The following is a 15,345-nucleotide window of genomic DNA, read 5'->3' on the forward strand; positions in this document are numbered from 1 at the left end:
GACCTGGTTGCTATTTTATACTTTCGGAGTCACTCATCCTTTAAGTAAGCGGGGTGGGGTTGGGTGCGCTTGCGCGATTTTAATACTCCGCCCCAAACTGCCAACTCTTCGCGCAAACGAGTTAGGCCCCCTCCGCTCTGTATTACGCGTGCGCACTAGTGGACCTGACCCGGAAGACCATACGCCTGCGTGGTGGGGACTACGGTGACAGTACCCGGGTGGGGCGTGGGCCAGTCATGGCGGAGCCTTGGTTTGGGCAGTCTTTGCATGCTTTGCCGGCCACGGTGCTGGGCGCGCTGGGCGCCCTGGGCAGTGAGTTTCTGCGGGAATGGGAGGCGCAAGACATGCGCGTGACCCTCTTCAAGCTGCTGCTGCTCTGGTTGGTGTTAAGTCTCTTGGGCATCCAGCTGGCCTGGGGTTTCTACGGGAACACAGTGACCGGCTTATATCACCGCCCAGGTGAGGCTCCCTACGAACCTCCGTGGGCTTGCCGACGCAACACTACCACTACCATGCTGTACGATTGGGTTCCCTAGAATCCCCTTAGATTACTACTGATCCCCCAAAGAGGCTCATCAGAATTTGATGTTGTTCACTGACCTATTCCACCATAACGTTTTATGCCAGAATTCTCACCGGTCCATCCATCACATGGTAACTGTTCCTCAGAACCCTCACCAGATAATACTAGTCCCTTAGAACCCCCACCACACTCTCCGCCAAAAATAACTGTTCCCTGACCTGAGCTGATGTCGGCTCAGATCCCCATCCCCAGCTTGCTGCAGCTCTGGATGTATTTCTCCAGGTCTGGGCGGCCAGAATGGATCCACACCCGATGGTTCCACGCATTTTCCTTCGTGGTGAGTAAATCTGTCCCTACCCCAACCCCATGCTTGGCACATAGAGGTCATCCCTGTGTTATTAACAAGAAGGGGAATTCTCAGGGTGAGTCCACCAGCTTATTATCCTTTGCAGCACTCTTCCAAGTCTCTATGTAGAGATAAGCTTCAAGTTGGCATGACACCAGTGTCTGAAGAATCATTCAACAACCTGTGGGGTGGGTGATGGTATTGTCATAATTTTCAGAGAGATGAATGGCAGGTATGCGAGAGAACGCCCTTCATTTGGGAAGTACCTCAGTTGCCTCTGTTCTAGGCAAGTGCTCTACCCCAACCTCTATTTTTATCACACCAATCTCATTGGAATCAGCCCCTTCATCTGTAAAACAAGAGCTAACTGATCATTCTGTCACCTTATCTTTGAACTTTTACAACTGGCAGGTGCCGCACTAGGCCCAGAGAATGAGAACCCAGGTCCTGGTCAGAGGGGAGCAAGAGATTTACGTGGGGAGGGCAGCTGTGCAGAGGCACAGGTGGTCAGGGAAGGCTTCTCCCCAAAACACCTAAGCTGAGATCAAAGGCCAAGGGATGGTGTAGTGTACTGGGCTTTGAGAATGGATAAAACAGGTGATATAAGAATAGATAAGGTGCTGAGTAAGGAAAGAATGGAAGAACACTGGATTGTGTAGAGGGAAATGGGAAGGGAGGGGCAGGGAAAAAGAAAGATGGTGGAATGAGACAAACATCATTACCCTATATACATGTATAATTACATAAATGGTGTGACTCCACATTGTGTACAACCAAAGAAATAAAAAGTTGTACTCCATTTGTGTATAATCAAAATGCATTCTGCTGTCATGTATATAGAACAAACAATTTTAAAAAAAATAGATAAGGCTGTCATGGTGGAGTTTGAACATGAAGGCATGGAGGGCCCAGGGAGCCACTGAAGGACTGACTCAGCAAGGCTGTGGCCTGATCAGTTTTGCCTTTATAATTGCCTGGTTAATGACAAATAGATAAAGGGGTCCAAGAGTGAAGGCAAGATTGCCACTGCCCAACTTTCTGTCTTGGGCAACCAAGGAAGCATGGGCACTCCTAAAGGTGAAGAGCCAAAAGAAACAAGTTTGTAGGGGGGAAATGGTAGGCCCAGGGTGGGCTGTGAAAGATCAGCCTAAGGGTCTGGATTATAGTACAGCTTTACTAAGCCCAGCTCAGTAAAGGAGCTGGGGAGAGCCAATCTCAGGAATTTTTCTGCTGCCCATGAAATAACCCGTCTCTTCTCTCTCCATCTCTTTCAGGGAAATGGCAGCAAATGAACCTCTCAAAACCCACAGAGAATAAGAGAAGACAGCAAAAGAATCTCCAGAGGCATCACTAGGTCTGCTGGCTTTTGCAGTGGGTCCTGCTGCTGCCCAGACCCCAGGGACAACTGCAGGGGGCTTGGAGTTTTGGGCAAAGAACACCCCAGTGCTTGCAGGACTGGGCCTCCATTTTCATTCAGACTTGCTTCCAACAGCCCCAGGTACTGGGCTAGTAAAGAGTTTGCCTCTACCCTGATCTGGGTGCCTTAAGAGAGAAGACATGTTGCTTCTCTCTCAGAGGTCAGAACTCAGGTTTTTGGTTTGGGGTCTTTGGTTTGGGGAGGCCAGCAGTCCCTTTTGTCTTGGCTTTTCCTGTCCCTCTTCTCATCCCTCTGGGATGTGACCCCATAGTGATATACCACTCTGAGAGGAAGCCAGAAGTTGACCCATTCTGGGATTTGTAAGGAAAATCTGTTCTCCCCTGAGCCCTCAATTTCCTGAATTTCTTTGGTTTTGCTTTATTGGCAGAGCACCAGGTAATCCTGGCCTTCTACTCTATGGTTACTTAGCTGGCCATTTAAGTAGAAGGCAGAGTATCCCTGCTGGCACCATCCAGACTTAGGTACCAAACACCCATCTCCTTGGCCCAACCAGAGCTCTGCAGGTATGAACCGGGCAAAGGAAATTATCATTTCTCATTTGTTCTCTTATCTTTACCCTTCTTAGGAGAAACTTGGGTGCCTGAAAGAGAGTCCACTAGCTGAGCCCCTGGGTTGGCCTCCCACACACAATTGCTTAAATGCCAATGGGATCTTGGGTCTATACCCCCCCCCATAAGAAGTACTAAGCACTTATGGTGTAGAGTGACTTCCTCATACCCTGCAAACTCAGGATTTTCCATCTGAAGGTGGAACAATCAGGGGCCTCCTCCTCTGAGCCACTAGCACCATCTCAGCCCCTAGAAATCCTCCACAGGAAAGAGTCATAAGCCAGGCAAACCTGCCTTCTTCACAGAGGGCCAGGAAAGGTTCCAAAGGGGTAGACTGCAAAAGTCCCTATACAAACACTGCCTCTAGAAAGCATCATGGCACTGAACTGCCTCCTCCTCTAATGGCCGTACTTCTGCCTGCCTCTACTGGGCCACCACCTACCTCAGTGTTGCACTCCCTGCTGCTTCTGTTAAATGTCACATATCCATCTGACAGCCTTTGCTTAGGCAGATTTTGTTGCAGAGGTACACCATAAGTGAGACTGCACTGCACTCACGCATATGTACCCACTCCGGAGCTGTCCTCTGGCTTGCAGGATAGCCCCAAGCTTACCCACTGACCAGCACATACACATTCAGGGTCTCACATTTCACCCCAAGCCCAAGTGAAGATGTGGCTTATTAAACAAAGAAGTGCATCAGTTGTGTGGTTATTCAAACAAGGCAAGTGTGCATGCACAGGGGCAACTGGTAAATATGCTGAAGATTTCAGGACCCACAGTGCAATAATTTGGAGAGACGGAGAGGTGATGCCAGTTCCCTGGAAGAATGGTGGTGGGGTACCCAACAAGGACAGTATTCCCAATAGTTCTTATAGACCTGGCTCAAGAGGAACCTACTCCAAGCCCACCTTGGAGGCCAGGAAGGTAGGCATTGGGTTGACACCCCAGGAACCCTGTGAATAAAGAAAAATGAAGCTGGAGACCATGGCAAGTTAAAAGGAAAGAAACTCATTTAATTTTTTTCAGGAGTCAGTAAAGTCTAGTTACAGGCCTCAGGGGTGAAGGTCAGCTCAGGTGGTAAATTTACCATGGTTTGCTACTGGGCAGCAGGCCAAGTCAACGGGGAATGTGGAAGAGTGAGTCCATGTCTGCTCAACCATCCCCAGGTTTACACATAGGAAAAACTGAACCTATGTTCTATGACTCAGGAATCATTCCTGTACAGGGAGAGGCAGCAGTTTGTATTCATGGAAAGCAAAGTGGAGGAGGTGGCTTAAGCCCACATTGCCCATAGTAATAACCCTCTGAAATGTGAGAAACTGGTGAGGTAGATTGGCAGGTGTTCTCCCCACAAAGGTGAGCCTTTGCTTTACAGCCAGCACTTAGCAGAGTAGAGTCAGTGGGGTCATGACCTGAAATAGGACATTGGGTCAGCTGGTTTGTCACTTAGAAAAGGGATCCTTAAGTCAGTGGAATGTGTTGGGGTTGAGGGGTAGACTCTGTGGCCTCAACCAGACTAGAGCCAAATTCCTACCTGCCCACTCCTGGTGAGTTCTTCCTTATTATCCTAAGCCCTATAGAGTGCCCCCCAGGGCTAGACTCCCAAAGGGGAGGGCCCTTCCCTGGATCATTCTCACTTGAGAGTGTAGTAGTTTGTGGGTACAAAGGGCATTTTGCTGACCACAGCCATCTGCTGCTTCCGCCGCACCTCTACCAGCAGCTGTGTTCCTGGTTGACTGTACTTGAAGGGCACATAACCCATTGCCACATTCTTCTTCAGGCAGGGTGAGGGGCAGCCACTGGTCACAATACCTGTTCAAGCATAAGCCATGTGTCAATACCACTCTGCCAACCCAACCCCCACACTTTTGGGGAAGGAACAAGGGATCCCCAGCTCCCCTGGACCACTTACCAATCTTGGTGCCTTCTGTGCTCAGTATGGGATTATATGCCCGCATTGGAGCCCCCTCACATATCAATCCCACGCGCCTCCGCTGTACCTCACCCTTCAGCTGGGGAACAATAACCTTAGCTCCTGGGAAATCCATAGCAACTCGGCGGCGCTTTCCTGAAACGACACATCAACCTAAGTCAGTCCATAAAAGCCCTGGCCAATGGGAAGTCCTAGATACAAGGACCCCAAATGACAACCATCAAACATCATTTGGGCTCTCCTATGCTTGCACTGCAGTTAGTCAGCCAACCACCCCCTACCCACAAGAAGCCATGGGTCTTCAGTTTGTAATGGGCAGAGCTACAGTAGTACCTTTAGGGAATGGAGACTTAGCAAGGCTGAGTCATTTGCTCCAGCCTATATAACCTTAAGAGCAGTTATGGGCTGGCTGACCTCATTAAAGTTCACTCCAACCTGCAGAACCCTTTCAGTGCTAGCCCAGCTCACCCAATGTCCAACCAAGGCTGCCCTCAACAGGTGTAGTATGTTCATCAATGTCACTCCCATACAGGCAGAGGCCTGCTTCCAGGCGCAGGCTGTCCCGGGCAGCCAGCCCTGCTAGCTTCACCTCTGGGTTTTTCAGAAGAGCCATTGCCAGGTGGACTGCCCCAGTGGCTGGCACTGAGATCTGCATGGGACACCAGAGAGCAGTGGTCAATTGCCCGCAAATTTTGTGCCCTGCTCTGCCCTCCACTCACTTGACATACCTCTACACCATCTTCTCCTGTGTAGCCACAGCGAGTCACACGACAGCCAGACACACCAAACACCTCCATCACAGCACTGGTCATGAAGGGTAGTTTTCTCAGGTCATCTGCCACACCGGCCTGAAGAACCTGGGCTGCAGTGGGGCCTGGGCCCCAAGGAACCAATGACCAAGTGTCCTGGTCCCAGCACCCCTCAAAGTGGACTATAGCCCTTACTCAGTGACCAGAATAAGTCCTGAGCAAGTCCTGCTCTGGGAGAAAATGCCTTTACCCTTAGTCCAGCATTAGGCGGGGGGAAGGAAATACACCTTAGAATTATGGCACACAAATATCACACCATCCACACCTTCATTTTGGAATGGCCTCTGTGTCAAGCAGATGAAGCCAGGAAGACAAAGGTTGGCTGCAATCCTAGCTCAGACCGCTCACCTTGCAGGGCTAGCAGAGCATTATCCACAATCTCCAGGCCCACATCACTGCCCCTGTTCTTAAGTTCCCTGACCTTGTCCTAAAAGGAAAGACAGAAACACCACACCAGTGTCTGAGACCACTTACTGAGCACCTACCATAGGCTGGACACTGCAGTGTTGAGCAATGAGATACTAGGCTGGTTCCCATCTTGTCACACAGCTACTAAATGGTAAGGATGATCTACGCTCAGGTCTGTCACTTCTACCCTCAACAGAGGATGCTCACTTAGGGGCCAGAGTCACTTTTACTTCCCCATGTTCCCTAGTACCCACAATCAAAACCTGGCATGCTCCAGGAAGGACTTGCTCTTAAGTCTATTCATCACTCAGAGCCATTTTCTGAGCCTCTAGTCTGTGATCTGGACAACAAGGAACACTGCTTTGTGAAAAAGGAAAACAAAAGTACCTAGAACACAGAAGGGCTATACCTGCATGAGGGCCAAGTCCTTGTCCCAGCAGCCAGCATTGGACACCACATACAGATGCCCTTCAGAAGTATTGGTCACAATCAAGTCATCTAAGATGCCTCCAGCCTCATTGGTAAACAGCGACAGTGTCCCCTAGCAAAGTGGAACATTTTTGCTTTAGGTCCAGAAGACCAAAACCAAGGGTTAGCAGACACACCAAATATGTTAACCCCCTCAGATGCCACAAACTCAGGAACCCTCATACTCAGCGTTCAGGTTGTGCAAGTTGCAAGGAGCAAGGCTGGACTCAAATTCAGAGTCTTTGATTCTCATGCACCAAGTTTTCACTCCTCCCCACCTTGGGGGATGTCCCTAGTATAATGGGACCCTGCATATTCAGTACTGATAATTCTACCTCACCTTTAGTTTATGATATCCAATATCTGCTGCTTCATCCCACCCAAATTCAACTCATGGATAAAACCCTCAAAGTCCATCTTCATCCCAGATGAACCACCAAAATACTGCAAGGCTGGCCTTAGTCTTCCCATTAGCAATTAAATCAATGAAGAGCTTGAGATTTTAAGACCTCATGAGTCACCTGGGGATCTTGTCAAAATAAGGTTCTCATTCAGAGGTCTGGAGCAACGTCTGAGAGTATATTTCCAAACAAGATGCTAGGAGGCAGTAAGGCTGTTGGCTTAGGGACCATACTTTGAATAGCAAGGGAATAGGAAGCATGAAAGGTTAGGAATTGTACATAAACCTTGGTTTCCTAGCCTGATGTGATGATGCCTCCCCACAGCTGGCTAGGCATCTGGAAATGACCCAAGATCCACATCCCCTAAGACATCAAGCCCTGAGAATCTGTCTGATCTATGTCTGTGTCCCCAAGTTTGAGGCAGGGACTTAGCCTGCTTGCTGGCTCATGACTAAGAACACCCACTGAGCAGAAATAAAAGGGCTCACCTGATTTGGCCTTAGCTCCGCAATGTCTCCAACCACTAAACTCTCCATCAGCTTCACCCGGTCACAACCAAGTATCTTGGTCTGGGAAAGAGATCAAAAGCCTCAGGCCACTGCAATAGCTGCAACTGAAAAGACTCTAGCTACTTGAAAGTTTGAGGCAGGAGGATGATATGTTCAAGACCAGACTGGACAACTTAGCAAGATCCTGTCTCAAAAGAATAAAAAGGGCTGGGGGTGTAGCTCAGTGATAGAGCACCCTTTGGTTTGCAGTCACACACACACACAAAGCCACTAAGCAAGGAGGCATCCTCTCTAGCAATTCGCAGGGCAGTCCAGCCTGAAGTGATTAGTGAGTCTTTTGGTTCTGCAGGTAGTGGATGCCCTACTTAACGAATCCCTTGCTCCCACTTCCCAGCCTACGGTGTGACTGGGGATGAAGCACTTAAGGGGGATGAAGCACTTTACTGAAATACCCCCTTTTCCAAACCAATACCCAGCATGGTGGATAGTACCAGCTCTGGAAAACCCAGGGCATTAAGATATACACTTAGTGGAAACAGGCAGGAGAGAATAAAGACAGATGATCGGGAAACCCTGAGTTAATCAGCCCCTTAAGTTCCTTGGCATTGCCAAGAAACCCTCGTGACCTCCAGCTGTTTATGGGAAAACTGCCTTCAGAATCCGGCTCCCAGCAAACAAAGCCCAGGAGTGCGGCACTGTGGTAGAGGAAGGCCGGATTCAGGGCAGACACACTCTCCTGGCTCACCTGCAGCATATGGGAGACATCAAAGAGCGAGCAGTGCCGGCGTGTATGAAGGTGCGAGTCAACGTGACTTTCCTGGTACTGTACAGGCAGACTCCAACCCGCAAATGCCACCATTTTCCCACCATGGGCCAGGTGGAAGTCATAGAGCGGAGTCCTGCGAAGCACGTCCTGTGGGCAGCCGGGCTTAGTGCCACCAGGGCCCTAGTTCCTGACCGCTTCCCTCCCCCACCCTCCAAGATCGGCAGCAAACCTCCAACACCCTTTATCCCACCTGCGCGCAACTGAGAGTGCGCCGAGGGGCCGAGGGAACTGCCTGAAGGCGAAAGCCCAAAGGGGCCATCATGCCCATTGCCCGCTGCATCATCGCTCGCCACTGATGCAGACGGCGCACAGAGGCCACCATTCTGCCAGGCACGCCGGGAGATGTAGTCCAAACCCCTGCTCGGACGGGTCTTTCTATAGCGCAGGGGATCACAAAAGGGGGCGGGAAGCCCCGAGGGCAGGCTGGGATTCAGAGCTGAGTGCACAGTCACTCCCAACAGCCTGGGCTCTTACCTCTTACTAATCCAGGCAGGTCAGGCAGTTCAGAGTAGACTGGGCTGCCCTGAACCAGAGCTGGGGGCTAGACCTTTCCCCAACCCGAAGAACTGTCCTGCCTCCAAAGGGTCAAAGTTCTGCAAAAGGGCTGAAAGGTTTGAATCACACATTCAGCACCTCAGAAGTGAAAGGTCAAATGGAGGAGTGGGGAGGTCACAGAAGGTGGAGTCAATCTGGCAGACAGAGCACCAGTGCAGCCCGCCTCATATACTGTTCTCCAACTCTCCTACAGGCACATATGGGCAGGCAGCACAATCATACATCACACAAGTATTTATTGATCTTGCCCTGTGCTGGGTACTGGGGATACAGCTGGGAATACTGTATGATCCCTGCCACCCCAGGGTCCTCTTTACTCACATATACATACACTGAGGACTACTGTTTCCTGAACATAGGACTGTGGTCATCACCCTTTCAGAAAAAGTTGAGTGGGGCTAAGTAAATGACTCTGGAGGTAGACACCACCTGCAAGAAGGCTGATGGGTGAGAACAGAGTGTGGGAACCACAAGGTGACTAAACTTCCCCCAGAAAACTGTTACACCACCTAAGTCCAGTTTGCCATGTCTGAAACAACGTGCAGTTCTTCTTCATAATAGTCCCCCAGGGGCAAAGCCAGAAAGAACTGAAGGGAAGCAGGACTTTCTCACATGAAGAAGCACCTGCATCTTTCAAGAGTTGGCCCAGTTTGATGGAGTACCTCTGCCTCTTAAAAGGCACCAGTGACTCACTTTGATCCCACCCATACTCCAAGGCAGATCCCTCATAATGCAGAGCATGAATGTAAAGAAGCAACTGGGAAAAGAAACATGGATATGTCTTGAGCTGTGTCAGATGGCACAAGGTTGTAGTTCTCGTTTTCAGGCTCCAGTATTGCCAGAGACACCTGTCTGGGCCCAATGGAACACAACCAGGAGACAGCTGAGGGATCTAGGAACTCAGGATACCCAGATACCAGCTTTGCCTGGTAGGCAGGCAGCAGCTGTTTTTAAACAGGAAATTTCTTTTGTAGGAATAACACCAAAGGGAAAGCCACAAGGATGCACCCGGGAATGAATGGGGCACCTCTTCCTCAAGCTTCCCAATATGAGTGACAAGGCAGCTGTAACCATCCAGAGTTAGATGGAGCAGATTCAAACCAGCCCAGCAGTCAGGAGGGGGAACTGGCAGAAGACAGGGGAGTGCTTGTTGGCAAAAGGGGCAAAGGGTGCTCAGGAATTTTCAGTATTTTTAGGGTAGGAGAAGGAATTGTGTTACAGCCAGGTGGAAGACAGAGTGTACCCTCTCCAGGAACTCATGCTGAAGCAACACAGCCCCAAGAATCTTGAATCTGTAAATGTGGCCCAGACAGAATGGGCATGCAAGCAATACTTGGAATGCACAGGATATACTCTTCTGACTCTGGTAGACCAAACCAAGCCTGGGTGGGCAATGAAAGGCCAACGTCTCCACTGCTCAAGTGTAGGAGAGCAAGTTCAGGTCATAACAGCCATCCACCTGCAACACAAAAAACTATCAGGTCTGACCTGCTCAGGGTGAATGCAAGCCAAACAGAAGGAAACCATCACTCACATCAAAACGGCCGATCCTTGTGGAGGTGTTACTGGCCCGGATCATTTCTGTCAGCGCCCACATCTGCTGCACCTCAGAAGATACCCTGCTGGGGTCTGGAAGACCCTGCTCCAGAAGGAGGGGTCAGTGGCCATGAGTCTCTCCCCAGTAGTACCCTTAAGAGCTCTAAAGAGGCCAAGCTAGCCTTATGGAGCTCTCTAGCTGAAACAAGTAACAATTCCAGATGACTTGTGAAACAAGAGGCTGGGGCCCGATGTTTGGAAGGCAGCCCAGCCTAACATCAGAGATACCTCAAATCCCAAAATGTTCCCAAGAAGATGTCATAGATTGAACTAAGGGTTTTGGGTCCAGCCCCAAATTCTTATAGATAGGGCCACCAGAGCCATTCACATGTGGTTCATACCCAGGGTGAAAGCTTACCTCAAGGAGGGGGATAGGTTGCTCACAGGGTACTGGGTGGGAGAGCCACTTGGGGAAGGTCATGGAGGGGCTCTGCAAAAAAAACATACTGCCCTGAGTAAGGCAAAGGTAGGGACCCCCTGAGCCTCAGACACTGGAAAAATCCTACAAAGCTCAAGGGAATAGTCAGACTACTAAGCTCTCCTGCTATGCAGAAAGAGGCCCCAGGAACATAAGCAGCAAAAAAAAGTGTCTTCTGGTTGGAGATGGCACAAGCATGTAATCCCAGCAACTTTGAAGGCTGAGATAGAAGGATTACAAATTTGAGGCCAGGTTCAGCAACTTAACGAGCTGTTTAAAAAAAAAAAAAAAAGACTAGGTATGTAGCTCAGTGAGGCAAAGTGCTCTTGGCTTCAATCCCTAGTACCAAAAGAAAAAAAAAGGAAAAAGCAAAAGAGCTGGGGATTCAACTTAGAGATAAAGTGCCCATGGGTTCAATCCCCAATTGCAGGGGAGGTATAGAAAGTGTGTTCTGAAGGTTCCAACTCTGAAAGTGGCAGGTAGCTGAAAAGGTCAAGGGATATGGGCACAGAGTCCCACCTTTCCTCGTGAACTTCCAACATTCACATGCAACATTCACATGCAAACTTCCATGAAGGACTCCTGAGTCTCACTATCCTTACTACCCACCTGATCCCACTGCCCCAACTCTCCCAGCCACACCTGGAAACCTCTTGAGAAAATGGCAAACTAGGTTTAAGCTAGTCACTTACCTTTGGTCCCTGCTGGTAGATCTGCAGCTCTTCCACTGTAAAAGACAGCCAGAGTGGTGATGGCTGCCGTAGAATCAGACGCAGCTCCAGGACTCTGGTCATGTCACACAGCATCTGACATATACATACACAAGAATCCAGAGAAGACCCAATTCACTTCCCAGGAACCGCTCAAATAGCAGTGAGCAAGGATGCTGCTTCCCCAGGTCTTTGCAAAGGAAAATTGTCGATCCAAGGCACATTCCTGGAAGCCATGCCCAGGCAAGTCTTGCCTCCCTCTCCCTCCTAGTATACTGGTCTAAACCCTAGGCATGTGTGTAGTCCTCATATAGGATGAGAATCAGCTGACCTGGTGCTTGAACAGAGACACATACTCCTGGGCTCCCTCCTCACTGTGTGGGTCAGGCATCAGACAGTAGTCCCGCAGGCAGGTCACCCACTTTGCTGGTGAGTGTGTTGAGGCATGCTGACGGACACGAATGCTTAAAAAGGCTGTGTAGTAATTCTTAAACGTGATCTCCTGCAACTAGAGCACACACAATCCACCATGACAAATCAGGTCCAGAGTCTGAGAGGATCAAAGGTATCATCTCCTTTCTTTTGAAATGTACTCTTCTGCTCAACATTTGTGTGTGTGTGTGTGGTGCTGGGGGTTGAACCAGGGCCTTGAGCATGCTAGGCAAGTGCTCTACGACTGAGCCACATCTCCAGCTCATCTGCTAAACAATTCAACAAGCATCACGGAGATCCAAAGACAACTTTACTCTTATAGAGGAGCTCACAGTCTAAATGAGTAAGTTCATGCAAACAAACCACAAGTGCAGATCTTACCACATGTCCAACATGTGTCTGAACACACATCAGTCACCCCAATTTTTTTTAAAATACAGGCGTACAGGGTCCACCTTAAACCTACTGACTCAGAATTTTCACTGTCAGGTCCTTTAAATAGGTTTATCATTTGATAATAAGGAACAACTTGGGAGATAACCACACACGGTTACACAAAGTGCCTGGGCAGGTGAGGAAAAGACAAAGAATGGTCCTGAATGCCAGTCCTTCAGAAGTAGGCTTTATCTTCTGTGCTGACCTTACACAGTGTCCAGTCACTCTGGACAGATGATATGGAAGTGAGACTGGTGAGTGAAAACTGGAATTACTGCAAGGTTCTGATGAGAGATGAGTTACACCTGACCTCTGACAAGAGCCTGCAAGAATGCGGAGGCAGGTAAATCATTGTTTAACGATCCCCAGCTGTGACCTGGAAATAAGATGACCTCTTACCTCTAAATGCATTTCCAGTATCATATACCCTACTCTCTGGCACTCTTGTGCCAGTGTTCTTCTGGACAAGGGGAAGAGATGTTGACTAGTACAGGACAGAAAGTTCTAATATAGTAAACATTGTATATGCTACTTTAGAAATAAAAGAGTGGTTTATTAATTCGTAAGGTCAAAGGGCAGTACAACAGTACAGACGCTTTCAGTAAACGATTACGTCTGGGAAACGCCCAAGTCTCCAAATTGCCCCGCCCAGGAGCTCGGGTCGCGTCCATGGGGCATGCTCACCTCGAATGGCGAAACGCTGGGGAAGGTGACATCGATGACCAGCACGCCAGGCCGGCCTTGGGAAGTCCGTACGTCGCCCACCTGCAGGGTTACAGTGCCTTTCACATGACAGGGCACCGGCACGCGGGACATGATGCCAGCCGCCGCAACCAGACTCAATCGCTGCTTGAAGCCTCCAATCTTCCTGGCTTCCCGGCTAAAAAGCCAAGAACTACAACTCCCGGCAAGCCTCGCTCATGGCCAGGCTAGCCAATCACCGTCGTGTAAGGCAGGCCAGGAGTCGGAAGTGCCTGCGGAAGTTTACCTTTAGCCAATCACTGTGGGAGCATTAAAGTGAACACCCTGCGTTGGGCAACTGCGTAGCCTTTCAGAATCCAAACCTTTCTGGCCAATTGTGGCATCTTCTTGTGTCTCTCAATATCTGCCGCTTGATTCGGTAGGGCCGTTGCTACTTAAACTGTGCTGAAGCCATGAATACAGTGAGTGTAGTGACTGGCCAACAGTGAGTCAGGAGGATCGTAAAGTTGGAGACCAGCCTCGACAACTTAGTGAGGCCCTAAGCAACTTAGTCCCTGTCTTAAAAATAGCTGGGGATATACCTCAATAGCAAAGCGTCCCTGAGTTTAATCCCTAGTACCAAAAAAAAAAAAAAAAAAAAAAAGGAGGGCTGGATGCTCAGTGGTAGGGTAACCCTGGGTTCAATCCCCAGTACCACAATAAAATAAATAAAATAAAAAGGGGCTGTATCTTAGTTGTAGAGTGCTTACCTTGCATCTATGAAGTTCTGGGTTCATCCCCAGAAAAAAAATAAATAAGAAAAAAAATGAACAAAGCTGGGCTTGGTGGCGCATACCTGTAATGTTAGGGGCTCTGGAGGCTGAGATAGGAGGATAACAAATTTGAGGCCAGCCTCAGCAACTTAGCAAGGCTCTAAGGAACTTAGTGAGACCCTGTCTCAAAATAAAAGGACTGAGAAATTAAAACAACTGTAAGATTTCATCTTGCTTCAATTAGAATGGCTATTATCAAGAACAAACAATAATATATGTTGGAATCGATGTGGGGGGAAAGGCACACTTTTACATCGCTGGTAGAGTTGCAAATTGGTGCAGCCACTCTGGAAAGCAGCGTGGAGAATTCTTAGAAAACTTGGAATGGACCCACCTTTTGACTCAGTTATCCCACTCCTCCGTTTATACCCAAAGGACTTAAAATTAGCATGCAACAGTAAAGCAGCCACATCAATGATTATAGCAGCTCAATTCACAACAGCTAGATTGTAGAACCAACCTAGATGCCCTTCAGTTGACAAATGGATAAAGACAAATGTGGAATATTAATTCAGCCATAAAGAAGAATAATATCATGGCATTTGCAAATAAATGGATGGAATTGGAGAATATCATGCTAAGTGAAATAAGTCAATCCCAAAAAACCAAAGGCCGAATGTTTTCCTTGATAAGTGGAGGATGATATATAATGAGGGTGGGGAGTGGGGAGTGAGAAAAGAATGGAAGAACTTTGGATTATGTAGAAGGAAATGAGAGGGAGGGGGTATGAAAAATCTTGGAATGAGACAGACATCATTAATCTATGTACATGTATGATTACACGAATGGTATGAATCTACATCGTGTACAACCACAGAACTGAAATGATGTACCCCATTTGTGTACAATGAATCAAATTTAGTCTGTAAAAAATAATTTAAAAAAAAGTGTGCTGATGTTTGTTTTTATATTGAGTATTTCTAAAACTGCTCTAAAATAAATTTTATTTAAACAATAATAATAATCTGTAACAATATTTCCAAACAGACCAAAAGATACTTTAAAAATTTAAATTGAGTTTAGAGGATGTTTTTTAAAAATATATTTGCCAAAATTTCCATTGTTTCTACATTTTTGTAGAAGTTTACCTCTTCATTTTAATGTAAAGACTGACAAGTAATAGTACTGTCCTAGGGCCAAAAAGCATATCTGGCAACTATCAAATTGTAAAGGATGGATGTAGATGCTTCAGATTATCAGAAAAGATACTTAATATAACTTGCATTGTCTGAAAGATTACTTCCAGAATATATGTATTGCAATAACATTTGGAACCTGTCATATTTAATTAATTCTGATATAATAAGAGACAGTTTTCCACATGGCTAATAAATTTTTATCCAAAATCATATGCCTGTATTAACAAAGCAAGTAAAAATAAAGCTAACATTTTTAAATAAAAAATTAAAATTAAAAAATAAAAGGGCTGAGGATGTGGTTAAGTGCCCTTGGGTTCAATTCTGGTACTAAAAAA

The 15,345-nt window shown here is 47.9% G+C and overlaps 4 protein-coding genes across 11 annotated transcripts in view; 1 reads left to right on the forward strand and 3 right to left on the reverse strand.

Moving 5' to 3' along the window:
- Window positions 1-7,421, reverse strand: part of RHOA (ras homolog family member A) — a 54,486-nt gene extending 47,065 nt beyond the window's left edge. Inside the window, exon 1 of the mRNA XM_079155673.1 lies at window positions 7,365-7,421. The gene's annotated coding sequence lies outside the window, so the exon portion shown is untranslated. The remainder of the gene's footprint in view (window positions 1-7,364) is intronic.
- Window positions 48-2,629, forward strand: TCTA (T cell leukemia translocation altered). Its single transcript, XM_079155693.1, has 3 exons — window positions 48-459; window positions 806-860; window positions 2,144-2,629. Exons 1-3 carry the CDS (start codon window positions 237-239, stop codon window positions 2,184-2,186), a joined length of 321 nt encoding a protein of 106 aa, XP_079011819.1. The 5' UTR covers window positions 48-236; the 3' UTR covers window positions 2,187-2,629.
- AMT (aminomethyltransferase) lies at window positions 3,186-10,150 on the reverse strand. 8 transcript variants are annotated; one of them, XM_079155582.1, is made up of 10 exons: window positions 8,402-8,841; window positions 8,131-8,298; window positions 7,365-7,445; window positions 6,417-6,548; window positions 5,948-6,026; window positions 5,519-5,664; window positions 5,259-5,439; window positions 4,770-4,925; window positions 4,566-4,669; window positions 3,186-3,810 (listed from the first exon to the last, which is right to left on the reverse strand). In XM_079155582.1, exons 1-10 carry the CDS (start codon window positions 8,531-8,533, stop codon window positions 3,751-3,753), a joined length of 1,239 nt encoding a protein of 412 aa, XP_079011708.1. In that variant the 5' UTR covers window positions 8,534-8,841; the 3' UTR covers window positions 3,186-3,750. The 8 variants fall into 8 exon arrangements, with proteins under 8 accessions (XP_079011708.1, XP_079011707.1, XP_079011706.1 ...); XM_079155581.1 differs by lacking the exon at window positions 3,186-3,810 and having other exon boundaries at window positions 3,845-4,669; window positions 8,402-8,568; window positions 8,686-10,150; XM_079155580.1 differs by lacking the exon at window positions 3,186-3,810 and having other exon boundaries at window positions 3,845-4,669; window positions 8,402-8,586; window positions 8,686-10,150.
- On the reverse strand, window positions 8,988-13,261 carry NICN1 (nicolin 1, tubulin polyglutamylase complex subunit). The gene is made up of 6 exons (XM_079155679.1): window positions 13,042-13,261; window positions 11,822-11,998; window positions 11,473-11,586; window positions 10,721-10,792; window positions 10,301-10,405; window positions 8,988-10,225 (listed from the first exon to the last, which is right to left on the reverse strand). The coding sequence occupies exons 1-6, from the start codon at window positions 13,171-13,173 to the stop codon at window positions 10,184-10,186; spliced, it is 642 nt and encodes a 213-aa protein (XP_079011805.1). The 5' UTR covers window positions 13,174-13,261; the 3' UTR covers window positions 8,988-10,183.
- Window positions 13,262-15,345: the final 2,084 nt, after the last annotated feature.

This window comes from Sciurus vulgaris (assembly GCF_902686455.1).
Source record: "Sciurus vulgaris genome assembly, chromosome: 10".
NCBI classification, from domain to species: domain Eukaryota; kingdom Metazoa; phylum Chordata; class Mammalia; order Rodentia; family Sciuridae; genus Sciurus; species Sciurus vulgaris.